General features: G+C 39.1%; 1 protein-coding gene across 2 annotated transcripts; it reads right to left on the reverse strand.

The window, feature by feature from the left end:
• Window positions 1-270: 270 nt before the first annotated feature.
• On the reverse strand, window positions 271-20,597 carry GTF3C3 (general transcription factor IIIC subunit 3). 2 transcript variants are annotated; one of them, XM_027678157.1, is made up of 19 exons: window positions 20,420-20,595; window positions 19,285-19,387; window positions 16,727-16,923; window positions 16,184-16,307; window positions 15,621-15,812; window positions 15,174-15,339; window positions 14,113-14,260; window positions 12,327-12,399; window positions 11,158-11,244; window positions 10,004-10,107; window positions 9,237-9,408; window positions 8,580-8,782; window positions 7,879-7,980; window positions 6,886-7,021; window positions 6,038-6,275; window positions 5,489-5,679; window positions 4,701-4,825; window positions 1,904-2,056; window positions 271-1,007 (listed from the first exon to the last, which is right to left on the reverse strand). In XM_027678157.1, the coding sequence occupies exons 1-19, from the start codon at window positions 20,516-20,518 to the stop codon at window positions 885-887; spliced, it is 2,736 nt and encodes a 911-aa protein (XP_027533958.1). In that variant the 5' UTR covers window positions 20,519-20,595; the 3' UTR covers window positions 271-884. The 2 variants fall into 2 exon arrangements, 1 of the variants encoding a protein (XP_027533958.1); XR_003533464.1 differs by lacking the exons at window positions 271-1,007; window positions 1,904-2,056; window positions 4,701-4,825; window positions 6,886-7,021 and having other exon boundaries at window positions 5,495-5,679; window positions 20,420-20,597.
• Between the last annotated feature and the right edge of the window lie 377 nt (window positions 20,598-20,974).

Consider the following 20,974-nt stretch of genomic DNA (forward strand, 5'->3'; position numbering starts at 1 on the left):
GTTTTCTATTCAGCAAACTACCAAGCTGAGAAATATTTTTCAGCCTTATTTTGCTGTAGGGCATAACATATATCCATTTCTGTATATACATATAACTATATACTCCTTTAATTTATGATAAAGCACTGCATCTGGCTTCTATGCTACTGTTCAACTGTCAGAAAGAATGAAAACCCCAGATCATTTGCAATGTATGTGAAATAATAAACTGTATATTTTGCTATGTGCTATTCAGTAGGATATATGTTTGCTGAGAATAAGTAAACATCATTAACATCAGAACTTTTATTAACAAGTCCAGAAGAAGAACAAAGATCATGTTGATTTCAGTAAAACAAAAATCAATCCCTTTCAAATAGAACAACTGCTAGGAATATGAACTCCTAGAAAATTTTGAATAATTTAAAGATCTTGAAACACTGAGTTCTTCATCCTCTAGGGATTAGTATGTGCCCATTGCTCCTATATTAGAGTAATTTAATGCTGCACATTAAAAAACCTTCATCACCAGTGAATGTGGCTTCTTCAACAACCTCACTGGTAATTAGTTGTAATACTGCACATTGTACATTTTCCTCCCCAAAAAAACCCAGCAACTGGGCCTCAGTTTTCATTGTTTGATTCTATATACAAGACTGAATGTCAGCAGTGTACCAAAGGAGAAGACACCCATGAGCATGTCAGCGCTGTGCTCAGAACGGACAGTTCCCATCCACACATGATATACAGTTCACATGTCAGAAGCAGAAAAAGTCCACAAAGCCATACACAGCACGAGCCAGGGCTCTGACCATCTACAGGAAAAGCTGTACATAAAACCAGTTTCCCCAGCACTGCATAACTGCCAATACAAAGGGTATCAGTTCCACCTGCCACAAACCTCGTCACACAACCGCGTAGGTGTACAACATTTTCTGAGCCATTCTGGTATTGCCGCTGCTCTGGTAAATAAGTGACAAGTTAAAGGCAGTGTCTCTTCTCAAGTCTGTCTGATCAGTTTCTATTCCCTGTAAAAATAATGATTAAAAAAAGTTATCCATATACAAAGACAGTATACTTGAAATATGAGCAGCAATTACAGTGGAATCAAACTACATTGTTGTGGTTAATATAGGCTTTCAGCTGTATGGAAACAAAAAAAATATCCCTCGTGCCCTCCCTCTTTAACAAGTTTCCACATCATGTTGTTGATCACCAAAGAGTTATAAAATTACACCCACAAAACATTAGCTGTAAGTTAGATATCCAGCTCATAAACCAGGAAAGTACTATCTTAATTTCTCTTTGTATGCAAAGTATTTGTTTCTCCAACCAGAATGTGAATGCTGCCTGTACCTTTCACCTGGTCACAAGACTGCTGCTTTGAACTCCCAGGGCTGACTAACAGCCACAGGTCTTACTTTACCAACTCTGCCCATTTTCTAAATACACTTGTAATGTTTCTACCTACCCATCCCACAGCTAGGCAAAAACTTTCTCTCAGACTAGACTTGTAAATGTATGACATGTCACTTAGGATCTAATACAGATCAATTAGAGCTAAACCATGGCTCAGATGCACTTAGGCATTATTAACACTGGTTCATCTTGCACCACCATGCTGTTTTATAGCATGGCTGATTATATAGAACTTCCTGGTCAGCTACTTCAGGTAAAGTTGTTTAGCAACCCTTTTTGCTGCTACTTTAGCTTATGAGAAAATCCTTCAAAATTCAATAACCTTTGAAGTCAAAACATGCTTAAATATATTACAGGGTGACAATCAGATTTGGGCTTCCAATGGCAAGGAACCACAATACAAATTGAAGGAAACCCAACTACACAGACTCCACGTATCTATTTTAACTGTTCTTGACATTTACCTGACTTTATCCTCTGTACATAGCTTACAAAGTTACAGTACCTCTAGGGTGAGAGGAGGAAGTTCAAGTACTCTTTGGTAGTAGTGGATTGCCAGGTGCAGTAATCCCAGCTGGTGAAGGCCACGGCCAAGGTTGTAGAAAGACTCTTGACACGGACCGCGCAGGTCCAAGTAGCGGTGAAGGAAGGAGAATCCCTGTACATATATTATGCACATTTGTGAATGTTCCTTTTAAAAAGATGGCAATAAAATATGCTAAGGAACAGGTGCTTAAATTTAAACTTTTGGTCTTTGCTTCCCCAGAAAACCATGTGCAAGTCAAAGGCAAAGGTGAGTCACATTTGATGGATGATACCACAAAACCTGTGCTCTGTCAGTCTCACTGGCACTGATAACAATGAATAAATCTTCTTTAATAAACTAAACACACAGTTATTTAGTACAGTGACTTATGGAACTAGCTCGCTAAATATCTAAGTATGTGTGTATGTGTTTATATAATACATACACAAGAGTGATTCATGACTGGAAGAGCTGATCACCTTAGAAAACGCACAGGCAAAGGACAGGCTACAGCAAGACCTTATTTTAATTAAAAAAAAACCTTTGAAAGATAATCCTTCCCCTCTTTTTTTTTAATGGAGAAAAAAAACTCCAAACCTTCCTTCACTCTATGCCTTGGATAGCATCCAGAAATGGTTTAATTCTACAACTTTTCAGAATTTCACAAAATTTTGTAGTCCACGAAAAGTATTATCAAAGTATTATTTCAGCAATGCAAACATATTCTTTTCCTGATCTTGTCCTCCATGCAAATGTTTACTCCAATACCAGTTACCAGGGAAATTAGCAGTATCTATAAAGCGACCAAAAATAAACATCACCGAATAAGGGCATGAAAAATCAATATATCCTAAGCAACAGGTGAGAGTTCATGTGCCCCCTCGAAGCCAGCAGATGTTTTACTGCCAACTTTCCAGCAGAATTTGAAAGGAAACTCATACCCAGCAATTTCAGTGCTGTGCTTTAGCATATTTAAAGTCAAAGCACTCTGCAAGTGTTTCTTATTTTTCTTATTTTGCTTTTAGTTTAAAATTAAAATATATCCTCATATATTTAAGGTATATGAGTAGAATCTCAGGAGTACATAATTTTGTTGCCAACCTCACTCTGAACACCTGCTCCTCCTACATGGTGGTTCAGAGGAGCAGGACCCAACAGTTTCTCTGTGCCTATTCTGGTGCTCATGTCCCAGAAGATGTAAAACAGGGCAATGCATAAAAGGACAGTGACCAGTGACTGGTGGAACAATTACTCCCATTTACACACTGACATGCTGTGAAGTGAGAGAAGCAGTTTGTTTCTCATCTGTAGGATGTAACTGCCTACCACTTCGTGTGTAACGACAATCCTGACTCAGGGTTGGTAAGATGCCATAAAGATGAGTGGCATTAGACCAGAGCCACCTCTCAAACACAACAGAGAGGCAAACAGCATTATTTTACATTAAAGTGCAGTGCTTCCTTTGACACTGGAGGAGCCCTGGGGGAAACTTCGAAGGGACAAGTAGATGAGGTGAATTCAGAAAGGAGAAACTGAGCACACAACCTTTTCATCCTCTCCCATGCATTTTGTTTTGTTACCACTTTGGACTGTGATGATTCTGTTGTAAATAGAGGACCTTCTTTCTAGGGACTGTGTTGGTAATCAGAGAAGTTACCTTCTTCAATATAAGGAATTAGTTCAGACACAAGCAGCCAATGATCATAATTTAGGTCACCAGTGGGTCACTGTGGTTGAATTATTAATTAACTACAATAGCAACAAGAAATGATGTAAAAATACCGAGTATAGTAAGCAAGAAATGAGAAGAGAGAGAGAGCAGGGAACTGTATTGCCTGGGGGTAACATAAATAGGACGTCGTTCAAGTATATTATAAAATGAGAACAGAGCAGCCCATCTAAGAAAGGCAGGCTGATTACAGAAAAAAAGTGGATAAAAATATTAAAATTAGGCCAAAGTTTGTAAGTTTGAAATGTCTCAAGTTGGCCACTGTCATAACTGGTTTAGTATTACAGTAACTGAGGACCTGTAGATTTTGTCAAAATCAAACAGTTTTCAGGAATTTCAGAAGTCACAAGAGCTCAGGATCCTCATCATATATTGTGCTGACTCTGAGCGCAGCAGCCGCAGGAATTAAAAGGCATTTCAAGTTAACGAAAATAGTTGGTGGAAAGTAGAGGAAATTACTTCCAAGATTCTGTTTGGGAATACTCAGTCTGTGGTTTGTAACTGGTTCTGGCAGATGAAAGAAAAATGTGTATAAGGAAGCTGAAAAATTGAGGGTAGCCTAAGCTGAAGCTCACATGATCTTTACAAAGAGAGCTATAAAGAGGCACCTAAAAGGGGAAAGGAAAACAAAGATAAGGAAAAAAACATTTTCTAAGTCTGTTAAATTTGCTTCAAGAATGCAGTTTATGAGACGTGTCTACAAAGAGCATGTGGCATAGATTCAACTCTACAGAACTTCTTCAGAGCAAGGCAGGGCAAGAAAAATTTCAAAGAAAATCCATATTACAGCCATCAAGAAATTAGTATTTCCACAAACAGCTGGCAGCTGTTAACATAGATGTGAGTCTCCCATAAGGAGAGGAGATTCAGATGGGTGCAACTATAGTTCAAAAGCATATTCATCTGCGTTCATGTTTTGCCACTTCCCTCTTTTGAAACGCCATATTAATTATGAAAAGTTATTTAAAAAGAGTATGTTGCAGCCATAATTGTCTGCAAGATACAAAGCAGGACACACTATGTGTAAAAATAATCACACTAACTCACCTGTACTATAAGAGCATGTCTTTTCAGGACGTATTTCTGAGAGGCCATGTGGATGAAGGTCAAGCCAATACAAAGACTGTACAGAGGTTCATCTGGGTTTGAACGAAAGGCTTGCACATACTGTCCTAAAAGCAAATAACTGAATCAAGATGTTTGCTGTGAAGAATATTCCTTAAGAATTTAAGGGCAAAAAAGAAAATCTTTGAATTAGAAGTGTGAACTAAGGAAAGAAATGGTTTAATATACCTACATCAAAATACACAGGAAAAAACATGAAAAAAATTGTATATTTTCAGCACTCCTTGGATTCTGAACGAAAAATGCAGATTGTGATGTAGAAACAGAAGCAGAAATCAATCAGACACAGAAGACAAACATAGTCCTTGCTGGAATTTATATCCTGGAGGCCACACATCTTAATGTGACATTTGGAGGGTTTGACTGAAAGCAGTAGGTTTACTTCAAAGGCCTGCTTAAAATGTGCAACCAGCTGTATTTGCTGTTTAAATCGGGCTGGTTCTATCCTTCTTATAATTATCATTAGCCTTCAATTATCTTTGCAAGTTAGTTACATTTGCAACGTGTGCTAAACTTAAAACGTGCCAGACTAATTTTTATTAGCAAAACTCTTTAGCAATGCACTGATTTGGGTACAAAATAATTAAAGCACCAGACTAACACTGTAAATCTGTAATTTTCTGATGAAAAAAAATAATTTGATAAATCTTTCTCCTGTTATAAACCTTTGCTTGTTATTTTTGTTGATATTAGAACATGAAAGATATTACCAAGAGCATGCTTGAAACTGCCAGACACAAAGGCGTTATGCCCGTTGAGGACACACAGCGCGTGGTTATCGGGATTTTTCAGCATCAAGCGGAGACAAAAGCGATGGTGACGGACATCCTGAGACTGCATAGTCACTTGATTGAAGATGTTCCACAGCTGGGGTTTATTGACATTTTCCATTACCATGATTCTACAGAACGAAAAGTATTCAAGAAATCAGTAAATGCTATGTAGTAAATGCTGTCTCTGGAGTAAAACTTCAACAGTTTAGGGAAGATTAACAAAGAGACCCTCAAAGAGCAGGTCAGTGACCAAGGCAAAGACAAAGACAGACCCAATGGTTCTGCCCAAATAACCAAACTACTGCATTGTGCACTCTTTGGAATCAGAGGCTATTGGAAAGCTCCTTTAGTTTCTATAGCCTTATCTGTTTTAGCAAAGGCTGAAGAGCATCAGCCTGCCTCCCTCAGCAGTACTGTCAGCAGTATGACCACAGCCTCAGTAGAGGTAACCACAAAAGAGACTGCTCTATCTTCTCAGTAGCTCACCTGATATAGTTGTAAGCTTTTCTGAAGTTCTTGTCCAGAATTGCAGCAGAGAGCCCAAAGTATTCCAGCTCCTTGCGCTTTTGTCTATCATCATAAAATGAGTAATATTCCAATGAGGAATCCACTAGTAGCTCTGCCTCCTTGTACCGGGAGAGGTCACACAGGGAATATATAGCCTTCAGGAGGAGGTTCCACCAGTCATCTTTTGTCAGAACACTTGTGAGAACAGCAAAAATTGCTGAAAATATTGGAGCCAGAAAGTTGAGAAAAATTAGAACAAGAAAGATAAACTCTTACATCAAACTGATCTTTTCAAAGACATTGTAGCATTAACAGCCTATATAAAGTATTTACTTTTTCTCAGTTTCAGTTCAGTTTGGAAAACAGCAGCAAAAAAAGCCAAAATGTGGGAACAAATACCAAACAATACACACAGTTCAAGCTGTAAACATACTACACGAATTCAATAGTTACTCTTCCTAATTTACCAAACAGTGCTTAAGAATGTGCCAGTCAAAAAAATCACACCACTTTTAAAATGTATTTCTCGTACGTTCTACATTTGTGTGTATTATATTTGCATTGAGGAGAATGCTGGCCCATATGATCTCTAGAAGCCCTTCTCAATCTGAATTATTCTGTAATCTTACTATTTTTCTCTGAATGGGGATTGTTCCCTTAAGATATATTATCTTCATTTTTGCTGCCTTCTTTGCCCTAGAAATAAAGCAATGTTAACACTGGCTGCTAGGATTTAGCATGCAAAATAGTAACATTTGTATCATTTTTCAGAACTGTGCCGTTCACCTTGTCGCTTTGCTTTTATTAAACAATCTGTGAGTTGTTACCTTTTGCATCGCAATTTGCTGTCTCTTGGTCATCATTGTCAGAAATTTTATCCCTCGACACCTTAATAAGATAGAGGTGTCTCTCTCCAGATTTGGAACTAGATATCAAACACACCTGAGCTCTGCTCATTGCTACCTAGAAACAAATTTAAGGGCAGCATTTCAGATGACATTATAACATCCTATGACAAAGTCAGCTTTATGGCCAATCCACCTTGCTCATGCCAAAAGTCTGCGACATAGAAACACCACAATACAACAAGAACATGAGAGAGAACATTCCCAAGAGGAATATTATCTCTCCACTGTCTCCTGCTCCAGTGCCAACTGGGCTATGCAAGAGAAAGATACAAACTCTTTAAATTATTTAAAAAGATTTCTCCTGGGATTGGAGCATCCCTGTATATACCGAAATCAAAACTATTTGCACAGAGGTATAACAAGAACACTGCCCTTCTGTCAGCTATTCAATCATACAGTGCCATAGAACAGTAATGGCACTGACCAGATGGATAAAACAGAGGTCTAAATATTTCCCTCCTTCACTCCCTATTTAAAAATAAACAAAACAACAATTAACACAAACCACCACTGTATTTACTGGCTAAACAAATTCTTATTTTGTTATTTGTCACAAGAAAAAAAAAAAGGGAAATTAAGAACATTGTTTAAATAGAAGTGGTATCAACACTTCAAGAAAGCTCTATGCTGTCTGCCAAAAAGGTAAGAAACAGCGTTAGCATTCAGTGTGTTGTATGTACACTGAGAACAGGGAGTTGAAATCACTCTATCAATAATTATACACACAAACAATCCTCTGTTCTGAACACTACACTTGTAGCAGGATCGCTACAAGATTATTATATAACAAAATTATGAAACCCTTTGTGTATAAAAAACTACTAACTTTCCTCCTGAGTTCATTTGTTGCTTGTCTTGACCCAACTAACAGCTCTCTAATTTCTTACAGTGTAGCTGGAAAGCCTGGCTTACCTTCAACAGCATTGACAGCATTGTGAGTAACGTGTCTATGTAACCATACATTTTGCCTTGGGAATACAGCAGTGTTGAACGATGGAGGAGTAGTTTTAATTCCTAGACAACATTAAACATTATTATTCAACCTCTTGCACAGAGAGTAAGTTTATAAAACAAACAATTTTGACTGAATACAGTATTAACAGTATTGTGAAAGCTTCCAGAAAGCTGTAAGAATCTGCTGCGGCAGGTAAGCTCTCTCTGAACTCCCTTGCAGTAGTTACTCTGAAATTCTCCCATTTCAGAGAAATTTGGCATGACTCTTACCTATGGTGGAGGTGCTGCTGGCAAGGGGATACAGAACCTCTGCTTAACAATCAACAGAGGCCAAACAATGCAGCTCATACGTAGCAACTGCTGATCAACTTGATGCAAAGTGACTGGTGTCACAACAGGGTCTTGGTGGCCAAGAGCTTGTACATCACACAAAAGTAATCAAGTGGGACAGGACAAATATTGATAAAATGGTCAGGGAGAAAGAGCCATGAGGATGAGTCCCTGACACTGTAATGAATCCCTCGCTGTGCTCTGAAGGCTCACCATGGTGAGATAAGTAAGTCTCAGTCCCTGGTCCTATGCAGTTGACATCTCTGACCACTATCACAGTTTGGCAGAGTAATACATCCTCAGCTGAAAGCACAGAACACTTTACCCACCTGCTGAGCAGCATTAGCATCCTGAGCCAGTGTATCTGGATCATACATTGGTTCCAGAGCCTCCAGAGCTTTCTCAGGTCGGCCCAGCTGCTGCTGAAGTGTTGAAAGTGAGATTCTTGCATCCAGATGCAATGGAGCAAGATCAACAACTTTGGCATAACTCTCTGCAGCACGCTCCATGTGTCCCAAAGCCTTCAAGCACTCTAGAAATACCATAAACAACACAAAACACTTAAATGGCAGAAAAAAGAAGACTTCAAAGTTTGCAAAACAGTTAACATACTTTTCAAATACCTTTTTAGTAAAACCACCCAAAACATGTATTATTAAGTGAAAATATTCCGAAATATGTACTGATGTATGCACAGTTTTACTTAAAACATCATCAGATGACACAGGATGGGATGCAAAAGACATGCTGCTTCACTTACATGAAGTATTTTTAACTGAGGTAACTTTCAGTGTATGTGAAGAACAAGAAAATGCTTCCTGACAGAGTTGTCATAATAAACTTCAACCATAGTTCTGCAAATACCAATTATCATTCAACCAGTGAATCTAAAATTCCTGTGATCTTAGATAAAGGTCCTTGGAAATGCTCAGCATTGTATTATCATCTCTCAGTACCACGTGCTCAGCAATCCTGCTTTTCCTCACCTGCATGCCGAAGCCAGACAACAGCCAAGTTGTATCGTTCTGAACAGACAAGGGAACTCAAGAGAGGCAGTGCTGAGTTGTATTCTCCAACATCCAGAAATGCCTCTGCCACATCCAAATACAAGTCACCCATTTCTTCTGGATTTTGTTCCACCAGTGTGGTCAAAAGAGGCTTTTAAAAAAAAAAAACACAAAACACTAACAGCACAAATAACCAATGAGAACATTTCTTTAAGATATGGTTATTGGAAGCTTACATTTTTGTGCTACGATTTTTATTCTATTTACATTCTGAACTACACTTCCTTTATTTAAATATTTTTTTAAAGTGAAAAATGAAAGATCTGCATTTTGGAATTCCTGAAAAAGCCATATTTTTCTATTCACATTTCATATATCCAATGGGTTAAAGTGTTCATCAGTGAGGAGTGTTCTTTATGAAAGAAGAGTCTTCAGATTTAGTATTGCTGTGAAACAAAGTGAAAAAGTGTTCAACAACTTTGCAATGTGGTCCTGGGCCATTCACAGCAAATAGACTGTGACTTAACTGTGCTTTAGTAATGCTTCCACTGGAGGCACAATTTCTAAGGACAAAGGTAGTATTTCTGCTATTATGGGTCTGTCAGGTTTCTCTCTGGGAGTGGGAGAGAAGCAAAAAGAATCTCTGCAGCTCTCTCAACAATCTCTGTCATATGAGAACAGGAACGATTACTTGCTTTGGTAATTTCTTAGAACATTCCCCATCTTCTGAGTTGGTTTACACTTACACTGAGTGGCTCCAGGATGTTCAAGTGAACCAAGCACACCATCAGCTTGACTGTGATGTCTATGGGAACACCCTCAGGTATGCAGCAGCTGACCTTCTCCACAGCTGTGACAAGATAAAGAATTTCTTTCTGAACCCATAGGCTTTAACAAGCACTTCACAAGCTTCACATCCCCTCCAGGTCACATTCAGTTCCACTGAAGTAAATACTCTTATAAACTCTTGCAAATGTTTGTGTAGGCCTGGCCTCTCCCCTTCTTTCCCCAAAGTCAGAATAACTTCTCCCTACTGTCTCTGATACCAATAATTCCATGTGAAGTATCAAGTGCTGTTGATTCCAAGAGCGGGATTCCATGGAATGTGTTTAGAGCCTTTGCCTGCTTAAGATATACTTGCTTAATAAAGCTTTCCTTTAGCAATTTACGCACCTGTACCCACTTCTCCTTGTTTTCTGAAGGAAATATCCTGTATTAAGGTATTTGTTCTTACTAAGTTAAGTCCTGTGTCCCGGGGATCAGGCTGAACACGTTGTTAAACACTGCTAACTAAAGCACTTCATACAACATGTAGAGGGAACACAATTTGATGAGAATGCAAACACGAGGCAAGGTAGTTACCTGTGACAATGCTGGTAAATTAAAGGTCACACACTAAAACTCCATGATCTTATGTCCTTCACACGCAGTCATAACACCTCCTCAACCAGCCTGTTTAAGTTCTCTTTCACCACAATGCTTACACCAGACATTCAAAGGGTGATTGCTATAACCTGAGAAAACTGTGACTTCCAACATAAGGTTTCCCTGTTACCTCCTACATCCACATCCCATTACTGCAAATCACAACAAGCAGATTAGTTCATCATTCTCTGAACATCGTAATACTCAGCACAAGAATAACTATTCACCTACTGGTAAATTCTTACAAAATGAAAAATTTTCTTCTCTAAGCAAGCAAGCCCTGGAATGCTTTTGGCTTTGGTGGCTGACTGGGTTAGAAGGAAGTCCTGAATAGAGAAGACAGTACAAAAGAAACCTTTTCTAGGTAAAGCCCTATTTCTGTGCTGTTAGAAATCTCCCAATAGACCGCAAGCTGGTTCCTGAGCATATGATCTGTTCACAGACTTGTACAAAATTAAAAAAATAAATTACTTACCTGGAGCACTGGATTCAGCATCTGGATGACTTTGGTCATCAGTCACTGCCTCTTGGCCTTCCTGAGTTTCTACCACTGCACCTGGATCTTTTTCAAAAGATCAGCAGATTAACTAGTAGCACTAGCTAAGCCAAAAGTTACTTGCTTGTGAATCCATAATCAATTGATACCTTACTCTGAAAAGTGGACTGGGTTTTTTGGTTTAGTTTGTTGTGGGGTTTTTTTTGGTTTGTTTTAGGTTTTTTTTCTTGGTTTGTTTTTGTGGTTTTTTTTAAGGACAGCAGAACAGGAAGCAATCAAAAAAGTTAAAGAAGTTCCAAAGCAACAGAAGGTGGAGAACCAAGCTCTTGGATAGCTTAGAAGCTTTGTCTTAAGCAATTGTTACACACACCAGGTAACTTGGAAACACTGTGATCTAATTCCAAGACTCATAATAGTTTTGCTTCTTATGAATTATCTGTTAAAAGTCTCCATCAGGACAGTTGTTCATAAATCAAGTGTACTTTTACCTGGTCCATCAAAGCAAAAAGCCATATGAAGGACTGTAAACCTCCATTGGGTTTGGACCTGACTGCTGAAAAAACCAAAGAGTTTAATCATAAAAAATGACTGCATGTCTGCTTATGGAGTTGGCATGCTGTGTTCATTCTACAGCCCAAACATTTTCACAATAAAGCAATGACTTGCATAAAGCAGGTTTCTCAAAGACAACCTACTTCATTAAATTACAAGCTCATATCCCCAGTTTTCCATATACTGAAAAATTTAAATGTTTAATAACAGAAGCAGAGTTTATGGAGAATACTCAGGTCAAAGGTTGATATTTTTGAGTATAGATGCCACTAAGCTTATCTTTTTTCTTTTTATAGAAGCTATGTAGGTGGCAGTAATAACTGGTCTGATGTAAACACTCAGAGGAATGTTTAGAACTTTAAGAGGCTTCCAGTTGCCTGGAGAGCAGTCCTTGTCTTTAATGAGTTGCACGGCTAACTAGACATGAGAGTAACTTCTTACAGCAAGCTGAGATCATGCCGTGTAATTCATTAAGAGCACCGACAAATTTCAAAAGCCTGTCAACATGCATCAAAATATACTCATGAGTTGAAAAGGTATGGAAAGATGTCATATTAGGACAGCAGGGTCATACCAACCACTTGTTAGCTACTTACCCTTCTTCTCCTCAGTTGGACCTTTTTCTAGTAGTTTTTTTTCAAGTACAATTCCTGCAAAATCTGTAATAACCTAAAAGAGATAAATAACTTGGATCATTTTAAAGATTTAAAGGACAAATGCAGTAACTAGCTTACATGGCAGCTGTTTTAGACATCACAAAAGTTATCAGAAGAAAAGCTGCATTCATTTCACATGGGGTTAGTTGACTAGAATTGAGTTTGATCTCGTTATGTCTTTATTCACTGTTTTTGAACTACATGGATGATCCAATCAGCAGCTCTTTAGCAAACACAACAGTTACGTTCATTCACAACTAGAAAAGTGTTTAACCTTTACAGATTTTTTTAATGCCTTTTGGAAGACTGAAAAAGAAAGCTAAGCTCCAGGCAAACAGCTAAGCTCTCCACAGATCTTTCCGAAGTGTTCCAAGGATTCCTCAGCTTAATACATTGCAAGGAAACCATGTGGTTTTGTTTCAGCTAAAGTAAATAATTACATAAAATGTACAGCTGCATACAGGTATTTTACAACAGCCCTGGTCATGCACACAAATAAAACTCAATAAAACTAGTATAATTCAATAGAACAACTAATTAGAAAAAACAGAAACCAAAGACAGACAATTCAAGACATTCACTTGACAATGGGGTAAACGCAGAAGTGTAAAAGGATCGCTGGTCTAAGTCCCAGTGCAGTTTGGTATTCTGTTCATGAATTGAAAAATAAATATTTAAGTCATTATTGTCACCACAAGAGTGACAGTTTATATAACCTTCAGAGGAATATACCAGATGATTGTATTGAGATAGTTATTTCTAAAGGCTCAGTTTACCAGCTCAAATACAGGTCCAGCTATCCTTGAACAAGAAGCACCATCACAGCAACAGACTCAAGAAAAACCTTCAAGAAGAAACAGGGAACAGTTCTGCAACTACAGTTCTACTGTATTAATAACTCTGGTAGCTAAATAGTGTGTACATGACACTGACTGATTTTTAAAAAGGGAAGAAGTACAAAGAAGGGTCAGAGGAACTGTCTGCAGGCACATAGTGCTTTTCACTGACTAAGAGTAAGCTACATAAAATTTTAAGGAGGAAAAAAACACGAGGTAATTTAATATAAGAATTATAAAAACAAATAAGAATGTTCACTAGAAAAAAGTCCCAACTATTAGAGTCTCCTCATTCTATCTTGGAATGCCAGATACTACAGCCTTTCCTCTCACAGTCAGACCAAATCAAGTTGGAAATATGCCTCAAATGTGAGGATTAAAAACCGCTAGAACAAATTTGAAACAGATAAACAATCTTCTCCAATTCCTGATGCCTTAGAGTCTTTCTGGAATGTATGTTTGGTGCTTAATGCATAAATTATTAGTCGTAACACAAGTATGCCAGATAAAGTACAAGTCTGCCTTTGAATCATCAGACCACCCTTTTAATCTTCCACTTAAGAGAATGACCTTCACTGGTATTACACACAAAACTAGTTTGAAAGATCTTCTCTGGCTACTAAGATTATGGTCACTAGAGAGAAGCAGAGGAAGGATCCCAAAATTTTAAACCTCGAGCAACATACAAATCTATCAGCCTCCAACTTATTAAATCAAGCCATTAGCTTAAATGCTAATTACTACAAAACTAATAGCAAGCAATCTGTATCCAATCAGCCCTATCATTATAGAAGCATGACCATATTTAAGCACTACAGGAACATAAACTGACTGTTCTGATTGGCAAGAGGTGCTGAACATGACACACGAATGCATTTAACTCTCCGTACCGCCAAAGCTTTGTCGTACTGCTTGGAAGAAATGTACAGTTCAGCTGCAATGTTGACATCTTCCATGGAGACAAGGCTGTGGTGTTTAGCAAAGGCCTCTTCTACTATCTCAATAGCAGAGGTCACATCATTGGCTTCATAATAACTCCTATAAAAGACAGAGATGAGATACTAAGTATTTGAGATAACTGACAATATGCACTTTGAACAGTAGCAAAAGGATTTTCATACCTCTAATTTTTGCCTCTTAGGCAATATTTTCATTAGCAAGAATAAGTTAAATAAGACAGTAAGAAAGCCGCTGTTTTTCCTCTCCTTACAAGTGTTGACAATTTTTACATATTTCAAATAATTGCCATTTTTTTCTCCTGTCTATATTATGACATTACAGGACTTTTCATCACAATCTCTCCCACCTCGAGCCAGGCATCAATAATGTACCACATTAACCTGGTTTCAGAAAAAAACTTCAATAATATTGTTATAACACGCATCCTTGCATTTTTTGGTGCATTTCACAACCATGAAGATCAAAGACTTAAACTGTTTTGAAACAGGCCAATAACAGCTTTCTACAAGTTATACACGAGGAAGCTGAGATACAAAGCAGAATATAACTTAGTAAAAATTACTGTAAGAGAGCTACACACTTTAACCACAAGCTTTCTCTGTCTTAGGCAAGCTTCTATGACTTGCTCAGCTTTCATTATTAGAAAAAGGGAGGAGACATATCTCTACTTGCTCCAGAAACAAATCACAAATGACATATAAACTATATTCTGTTGCAGATGGTTTGTATTTCAGACTGAACGCTTTGCTTCATTCAAATTTGCTGGCAATAAGTTTCCAGGTCTCTAGTGTTTTTATACAGATTCAAATGTACTGCATTTGTATATAATTGTATACTATTGGCATTTACCTGGTAATCAGTATTTGCATTTTATTCTCTTCCTCTAAGAGAATGCAACACTTCTAAGCTTGAATCAGCCGTGGAGCTTATTAATAACAGCTTTTGAGAAACTCTGGACAACCAGATCACAGTATTTCTTAATCCAACTCACTTTGCCATGTCTCTAGCCAACTGCATGAATCGTTCCCCATCAGAGGGGGACAGGAGGTTCAAAATGCGCCGGTAGCCGTCCATGGCCATCTTGTGTTCCCCCAGCTGTTCGTACAGGCTGGATCTCTCCCACAGGTAACGCACATTGGTGGGGTCATATTTCAGAGCTACAGGAAGAAGCAGCAGCATAACAGTAGCTTAGTTTAGGAAAAGGCAACAGTGGATTTCACATTCATGTCCCTGATGAATGTCAATGGACATGCACAGGGTTTTTGTAAAAAAAGGACATCCTATATTACAGATTCACTAATCTTTTACCAAGGTCGGTCAGAGGCACCAGAATCTTAGCACACTGAAGCAAACTAAATTAGAAAGCAGAAGAAAACAAAATAACTGCCATTAGCATCTAGCATTAATTTTAAAACTATTAAAATTGTTGCCACAATACCTTTTGTGTAGCAAAAAACAGCCTGTTTAATATTGTCCTGTTCCAGTGACATTTCTGCCAGTCTAACCCACTCCTCGGTATCACTAGGATTTAAGTGAGCTGCAATCAGTTCAAACTGCAGTGACTTCTCCATATCACCCTGGTCTTCATAGATCATGGCAAGAGTGGAAAATGGCTCATGAGCAAGAGGAGCTGTGAAAAGACAAAGAATAACTAAGATCTATTGTTTTAAAACCATCTTGGAAAAAAATAACTTGCCTCTCTGCAAACAATAGATATCAGAATTACATGAAACATCCACGGTGGTCTGTTTAAATTCAGGAAACACTTGCAGACAAGTTTCTGATTCTTTCCTATAAATTATTAAATAGTCTGACTGAATCTAACAACAACTATTTACAGAATTATTCTACTCTAAGTCACTCTTAATTCCATACTACTCATACACTGACTTTCCTTATACTGATTATTTCCATCTTCAGAGAAGCCACACTGAATTCCCTCATACACACGGAGATTTCAGCCCACCCTTAAAGCCCAACAGTTTTACCAGTCTGACACACCTTGCCGAATGATTTCCATGCACATCAGAATGGCCTCCTCGCGCTCTCCTCGAGCAAACCTGATGTTGGCCTCTCCCATCAGACCTCTCAAGGCACGAGGAAGTTTGCTGCGAGGTCTTTTCTCCTAAATGGAAAAGGGATATTACTTCTGCCGAAGTTTAAGCTGTGCCCAAATTCAGGAGACATCCGTCACACTTGTGCTTAACAAAACCTAATAACAAGTTATTTAAGTACTAGTGATATTAAGTGACTGACCAAAAGATTTTCAAATTTTCATAGCTGACAGAGTAACTCTGATACCTAATATAAACACTGGAATCTTGACACTGGAAAAACTGGTTTCACGATTTTTGAAACTTTTCAAACAGTAATCTACAGTAATTTTTTTATAAAACAAAGACAGCATAACAAAAACCAGCATAAGCAGAGGTATCCTACGTGGGACTACTTCCAGACAAATTTCTTAGCAAGTAGCTAAAATCACATAAAACTGCAGCATGGTCAGGAGATACAGGGAAGTTACATGAAAGTTTAAATACTTGCTTTCATCATTTTCTTGGTCTCTCGATTAAGTACCATCTCCAAAACAAAAACATCTCCAGCCGTTGGCTGCTCAGTAGTTTGTTCCTCTTCTTCTTCTTCTTCTTCTTCTTCTTCCTCTTCCTCCTCTTCTTCATTTTCCCCAATCATGGATGCAAAGACCCGATGAACAGATTTACTGACACCATCTGATGTTTCTCCTGGTTGAGAAAGAAGCAAAAAAGGTTTATGATATAATCAAGAGTACAAGCTGCTTATCAGGACAAGTGCAGAGAAAACAACAGCCCACTTGAAGCAGCTATTCTATATGAATGATGCCTCCAGAAATGCAGGAACTATTAAGAGCCACAGTGGTTTTAAAACTCTGCATTATTCATTACCGATGCTCAGTATACCCCAGTCTCTAACATTTTTTGGATATTTGAAATGAAAGCATGGAGGAACACAAAGAATGAAGCAACAGTTTGTTTGACATTTTTCTCAAACCATCCAAGAGAAGCATATTAATTTTCAAGCACCAAGCTGGCTGTCTGGAATAAAGCTTTTCAGCTGAAGAGGCTGTAAATGAACAGACAACTCTACTACACAAAAATGCAGCAATCAATTTTTAGAAGTGATTTAAAAAAAGATCTTGTGACTATTCCATCCATGACAATAAGTACCTTTTAACATGTGTTAATGCAAAATCCAGATTATTCACATTTCTCTAGAAAAATAACAGAATTCTTAAAATAAGTAAGAAAATGATGCAATATAACCCAAATAAATATGCTTAAAGCATACGATTTTTAAAAATTTCACATTTTTTATTTACAATTTCTCATTACTAAGTTAGCCCAGGGTTATAACTGACCACAGATCTACATGCAAAACATCCAAATATGTAGGGTTCAAACATTTCAACTGGGGGACTGGGCACCTGAAGATTTGATGAAAGAATAACCACAGTATCAAGTTGAGACTGAAAAACAAACCTGTCATGTATTGCCTAAACAGAGGAGGGAACTGGGGACTACATCTGAATTTACAGTTAGTTTTTTCTTCTTTTTTTTTTCTGACTTGGATGTGTTCAGTTATTTTTATTCTGACTTGGATATCAAGCATCTAAAAATCAAGACTTTTCTCCCTCCTCCCTCCATCTGAAAAAAAGACCCAATTATTAATTTAATTTCCCTTTTATTTCAGTATCCTTGGCTGAAGGAATCATCTGAAGATTGCAGCAGATTACATCTGAAGATCTGTGTATCAAAAGTGACCTTAACAATGACCTTATCTAACATTTTTTTATCTAACATTTTTTATTCTTCTGAATATCTTAGGTCTGATTCTAATACCAACTCTTTAAATAGTGATAAATAATATCAATGTTTCCTTGATTCTATCTGCTCTTGACACTTCTGTGTTCTCTGTAGTAAGAGCAGAAGTAACACTATCACACAAACCTATGAGGATATCTTTTTCTTAGATAAAGATGATGTGCATTAAAAAAACATGGGAATACAGAGGTGGAATACAGAGCAGAACAGAGCAGCTTGGAAGTATTTCAGAGACATGAGCAAAAGGAAGGGGTCGATAAGGAACTACAGATATCTGGCACCAACCACACCTCAGTGTTCGTTTTATGTGCTTCTAGGATGAGGTCTGGCCATATTTTCAAAACTGAGGTACCACTGACACACGTTTTAGGTGGGACAATTTAAGGTCTATTTTCTAAATTTAAGAAAAGAAAAAAATCCAACAAAACAAACTTAAACAGAACGATGAGAATTTGCAGTGAAAATAGCAAGAGGAATCTAAGAACCAACACAAAGGGATCCAAATTGCACTCTGCTAACTCACAGCCTTGGCAATCCCACAAGACTATGCCCCAACCAGAGCACAGCTTCTGAAGAGAAGGTGTCTGACACAGACTGCAGCACTCTAGATCCCAAGCTCAAATCCAGAACCTGAGGCATGGGATCAACAAGCACTAATGCAAACTGCAGTGAGAAGTGCTGTACCTACACTTCCTGCAAGTCCTTTCACTGTGTAAGAACCCTAGAAAGTTAAGCTTATTCTGCTAAAGCCACTCAAAATATATTTCAGTAAACCACACAAAGCAAGCCAGCAAGGGAATCTGTAGCTAGGCATAGCCAGCAGAAAATAAGATAAATAATCATAGGCACTCCAAAGAGGCCAATGCATAACTGAGCAAAAGAAAAAAAAAGAATCCCAAAGAAAGAGAAATAAATAAACTCCGCTTAACAGCTATTTTATTTCACTTTGGTTGACAATGGAAGAAGGTAGCACTCACACAGAATACTCTGGAAAAAGTCAAATCTCAGCAGAAGACTAGCAAAGATATGAACACAAAAAAAAAATCAACACAAAACAGAAAAGACTTACTGAGATCAGCTAAAAAGTTCCATTTATTTGTAACTTTCGAGAGAGTAAATAATTGAGACCATACGGTTAAGAAGCCAGAAGGGAAAAAGTGGAGCCAAGTTTTATAAAAGGTCAGTTACTGAAGAGTAAATGCTTTCAATGACTTTTTAAATAAGAATTATTATGCTAACATATACCTTCAGCTTCATCCTGACTTTGGGATTTCACAGATGCTTTTTTGGATGAAGATGGAGCCTCCACATCTTCGTCATTTTCCTCAGCAGATGCATTTCCGCCATCCTGCACACACCAACAATATTAGTTATCAGCTTTATCATATGACCTATTCTTATTTCCCCTAATATTTACAATTATCATTTACACCATGGGTTTCCATGCCCTGCTAGTGAAACAGGTGGAATAAGTGCTGTATTTTTAAGTGAACAAAATCCAGCACTACTTGCTTTCAAGATATTTATATTCTTATCAATGTTAGATGACTCAGATGGGGACTATTTACATTACTTTTGACTGAAGAGATTAGTCCACTGCTCATTTGGCATTACATTAAGGTAAGATGACATGGTTGACTGTATTGAAAAAAAAAGTTAGAAATGTTTGACAAATCCTTCCAAAAGCCTGCCTTTTGAAACACAAAATGAAATATATCAAAATAGCACCTGTTTACCCGGTAAGAATGTTACCCTAGGATAACACCTGTCCTTCCCTAGGATAACACAGGTGAGTTCTGCTGAATTTGCTCTTGAAATACAGAAATTCAGTTGCATTTCAACTAAAGATGGAGAAGTTAAGGTAAACTGCAACAGTCCCATAAATCATACAGATTTTCTCTTAATACCACCGTCTGCTTACTTTTAGACACAAAGCTGTGCCTCCTTGCTTTTACTGCTGCCAAGAAGCTAAACAATAAACACGAGGAGCCAAACTGCATCTCTGCCTTACACTTCCCACAGAAGACGGTGGGGGAGCCGTAGCAGTGTACACTGGATCATTTTATATCCCAACCTGCTTCTGCTCAGTGCTCCGACCTGCAGCACCGATTAACCGCGGGGCCGGACGGTGCCGCCCAAGCTCTGCCAGGGCCGGTGCCCCGACCCATCCCGGCAGGACCCGCAGCGCTGCGCTACCAGCACCTCAGCAATTAGTGCCTGGTACTTTGTGCACAGGAGTTCACACCTCCGTAGCCACTACCCCCGCCTGAGCTCGGCAGCGCCCCCCATACACACACAGAGCAGCGCTCCGTGCCCTGCCAGGTGCTGCCATGGACGGGGCGGCCCGGGGACGTGGGGCGGCCAGGCGGGGCAGACTAACCTTCTCGCGGCTCTTGCGCTCCTCCCGGCGCTGCTCGAACTCCTCGAAGGAGATCTTCCCCTCCAAATACTCGATCAGCTCCGGGCTGAAGCCCGACATGGCCCCGTCTCGACACGCTCCGGGGGAACGCTGCGCAGGCGGCACCGCGTCCCGCCCGCTATGGCGCCCGCTGCAGCCCGCGCCCTCACACTGGAGTTCCGGGCGGCGCCAGTGCCGGGGGAGGCTGAAGGGGCTCCCGATCCCGAGGGGATCCCGATTCCAGGGGGCTCCGGGAGCCGCAGGGGCTCCCGCCCGGGAGGCTCCGGGCGGTGCCGCTGCTGCGCTCGCTGCCTCGGAGGGGCAGAGCTCGCTGCCCTGAGGTCAGGAGGGTGAGGGCAAGTCCTCCGTCACCGACCTCAGTGCAGGTGTCAGGTTATTTCCTCAGAGATGGGGGACTATTTTACAGGAGAAGGGGTTTTGTAACTCCATCTACAGATACAGTGATGGTGCAGGTGACTTATTGACTGGGGCTGGATCAGAAAGGGGTGTGCGGGGCTGCGGGTGAGACACAAGCAG

The sequence above is a fragment of the Neopelma chrysocephalum genome, unplaced genomic scaffold (genome assembly GCF_003984885.1).
Source record: "Neopelma chrysocephalum unplaced genomic scaffold, ASM398488v2 Primary Assembly neopelma1_44, whole genome shotgun sequence".
Lineage (NCBI taxonomy): Eukaryota > Metazoa > Chordata > Aves > Passeriformes > Pipridae > Neopelma > Neopelma chrysocephalum.

Excerpts from the sequence above, each read along its gene's own strand:
- GTF3C3 (XM_027678157.1), bottom strand. The coding sequence starts at position 20,518 with ATGTCGGGCTTCAGCCCGGAGCTGATCGAGTATTTGGAGGGGAAGATC. Across the intron at positions 19,388-20,419 it reads AGCGCAAGAGCCGCGAGAAG|GATGGCGGAAATGCATCTGC; the intron begins GTTAGTCTGCCC and ends TGGTGTGTGCAG. Across the intron at positions 10,108-11,157 it reads TGCTGAATCCAGTGCTCCAG|CTGTGGAGAAGGTCAGCTGC; the intron begins GTAAGTAATTTA and ends ATCTTGTCACAG.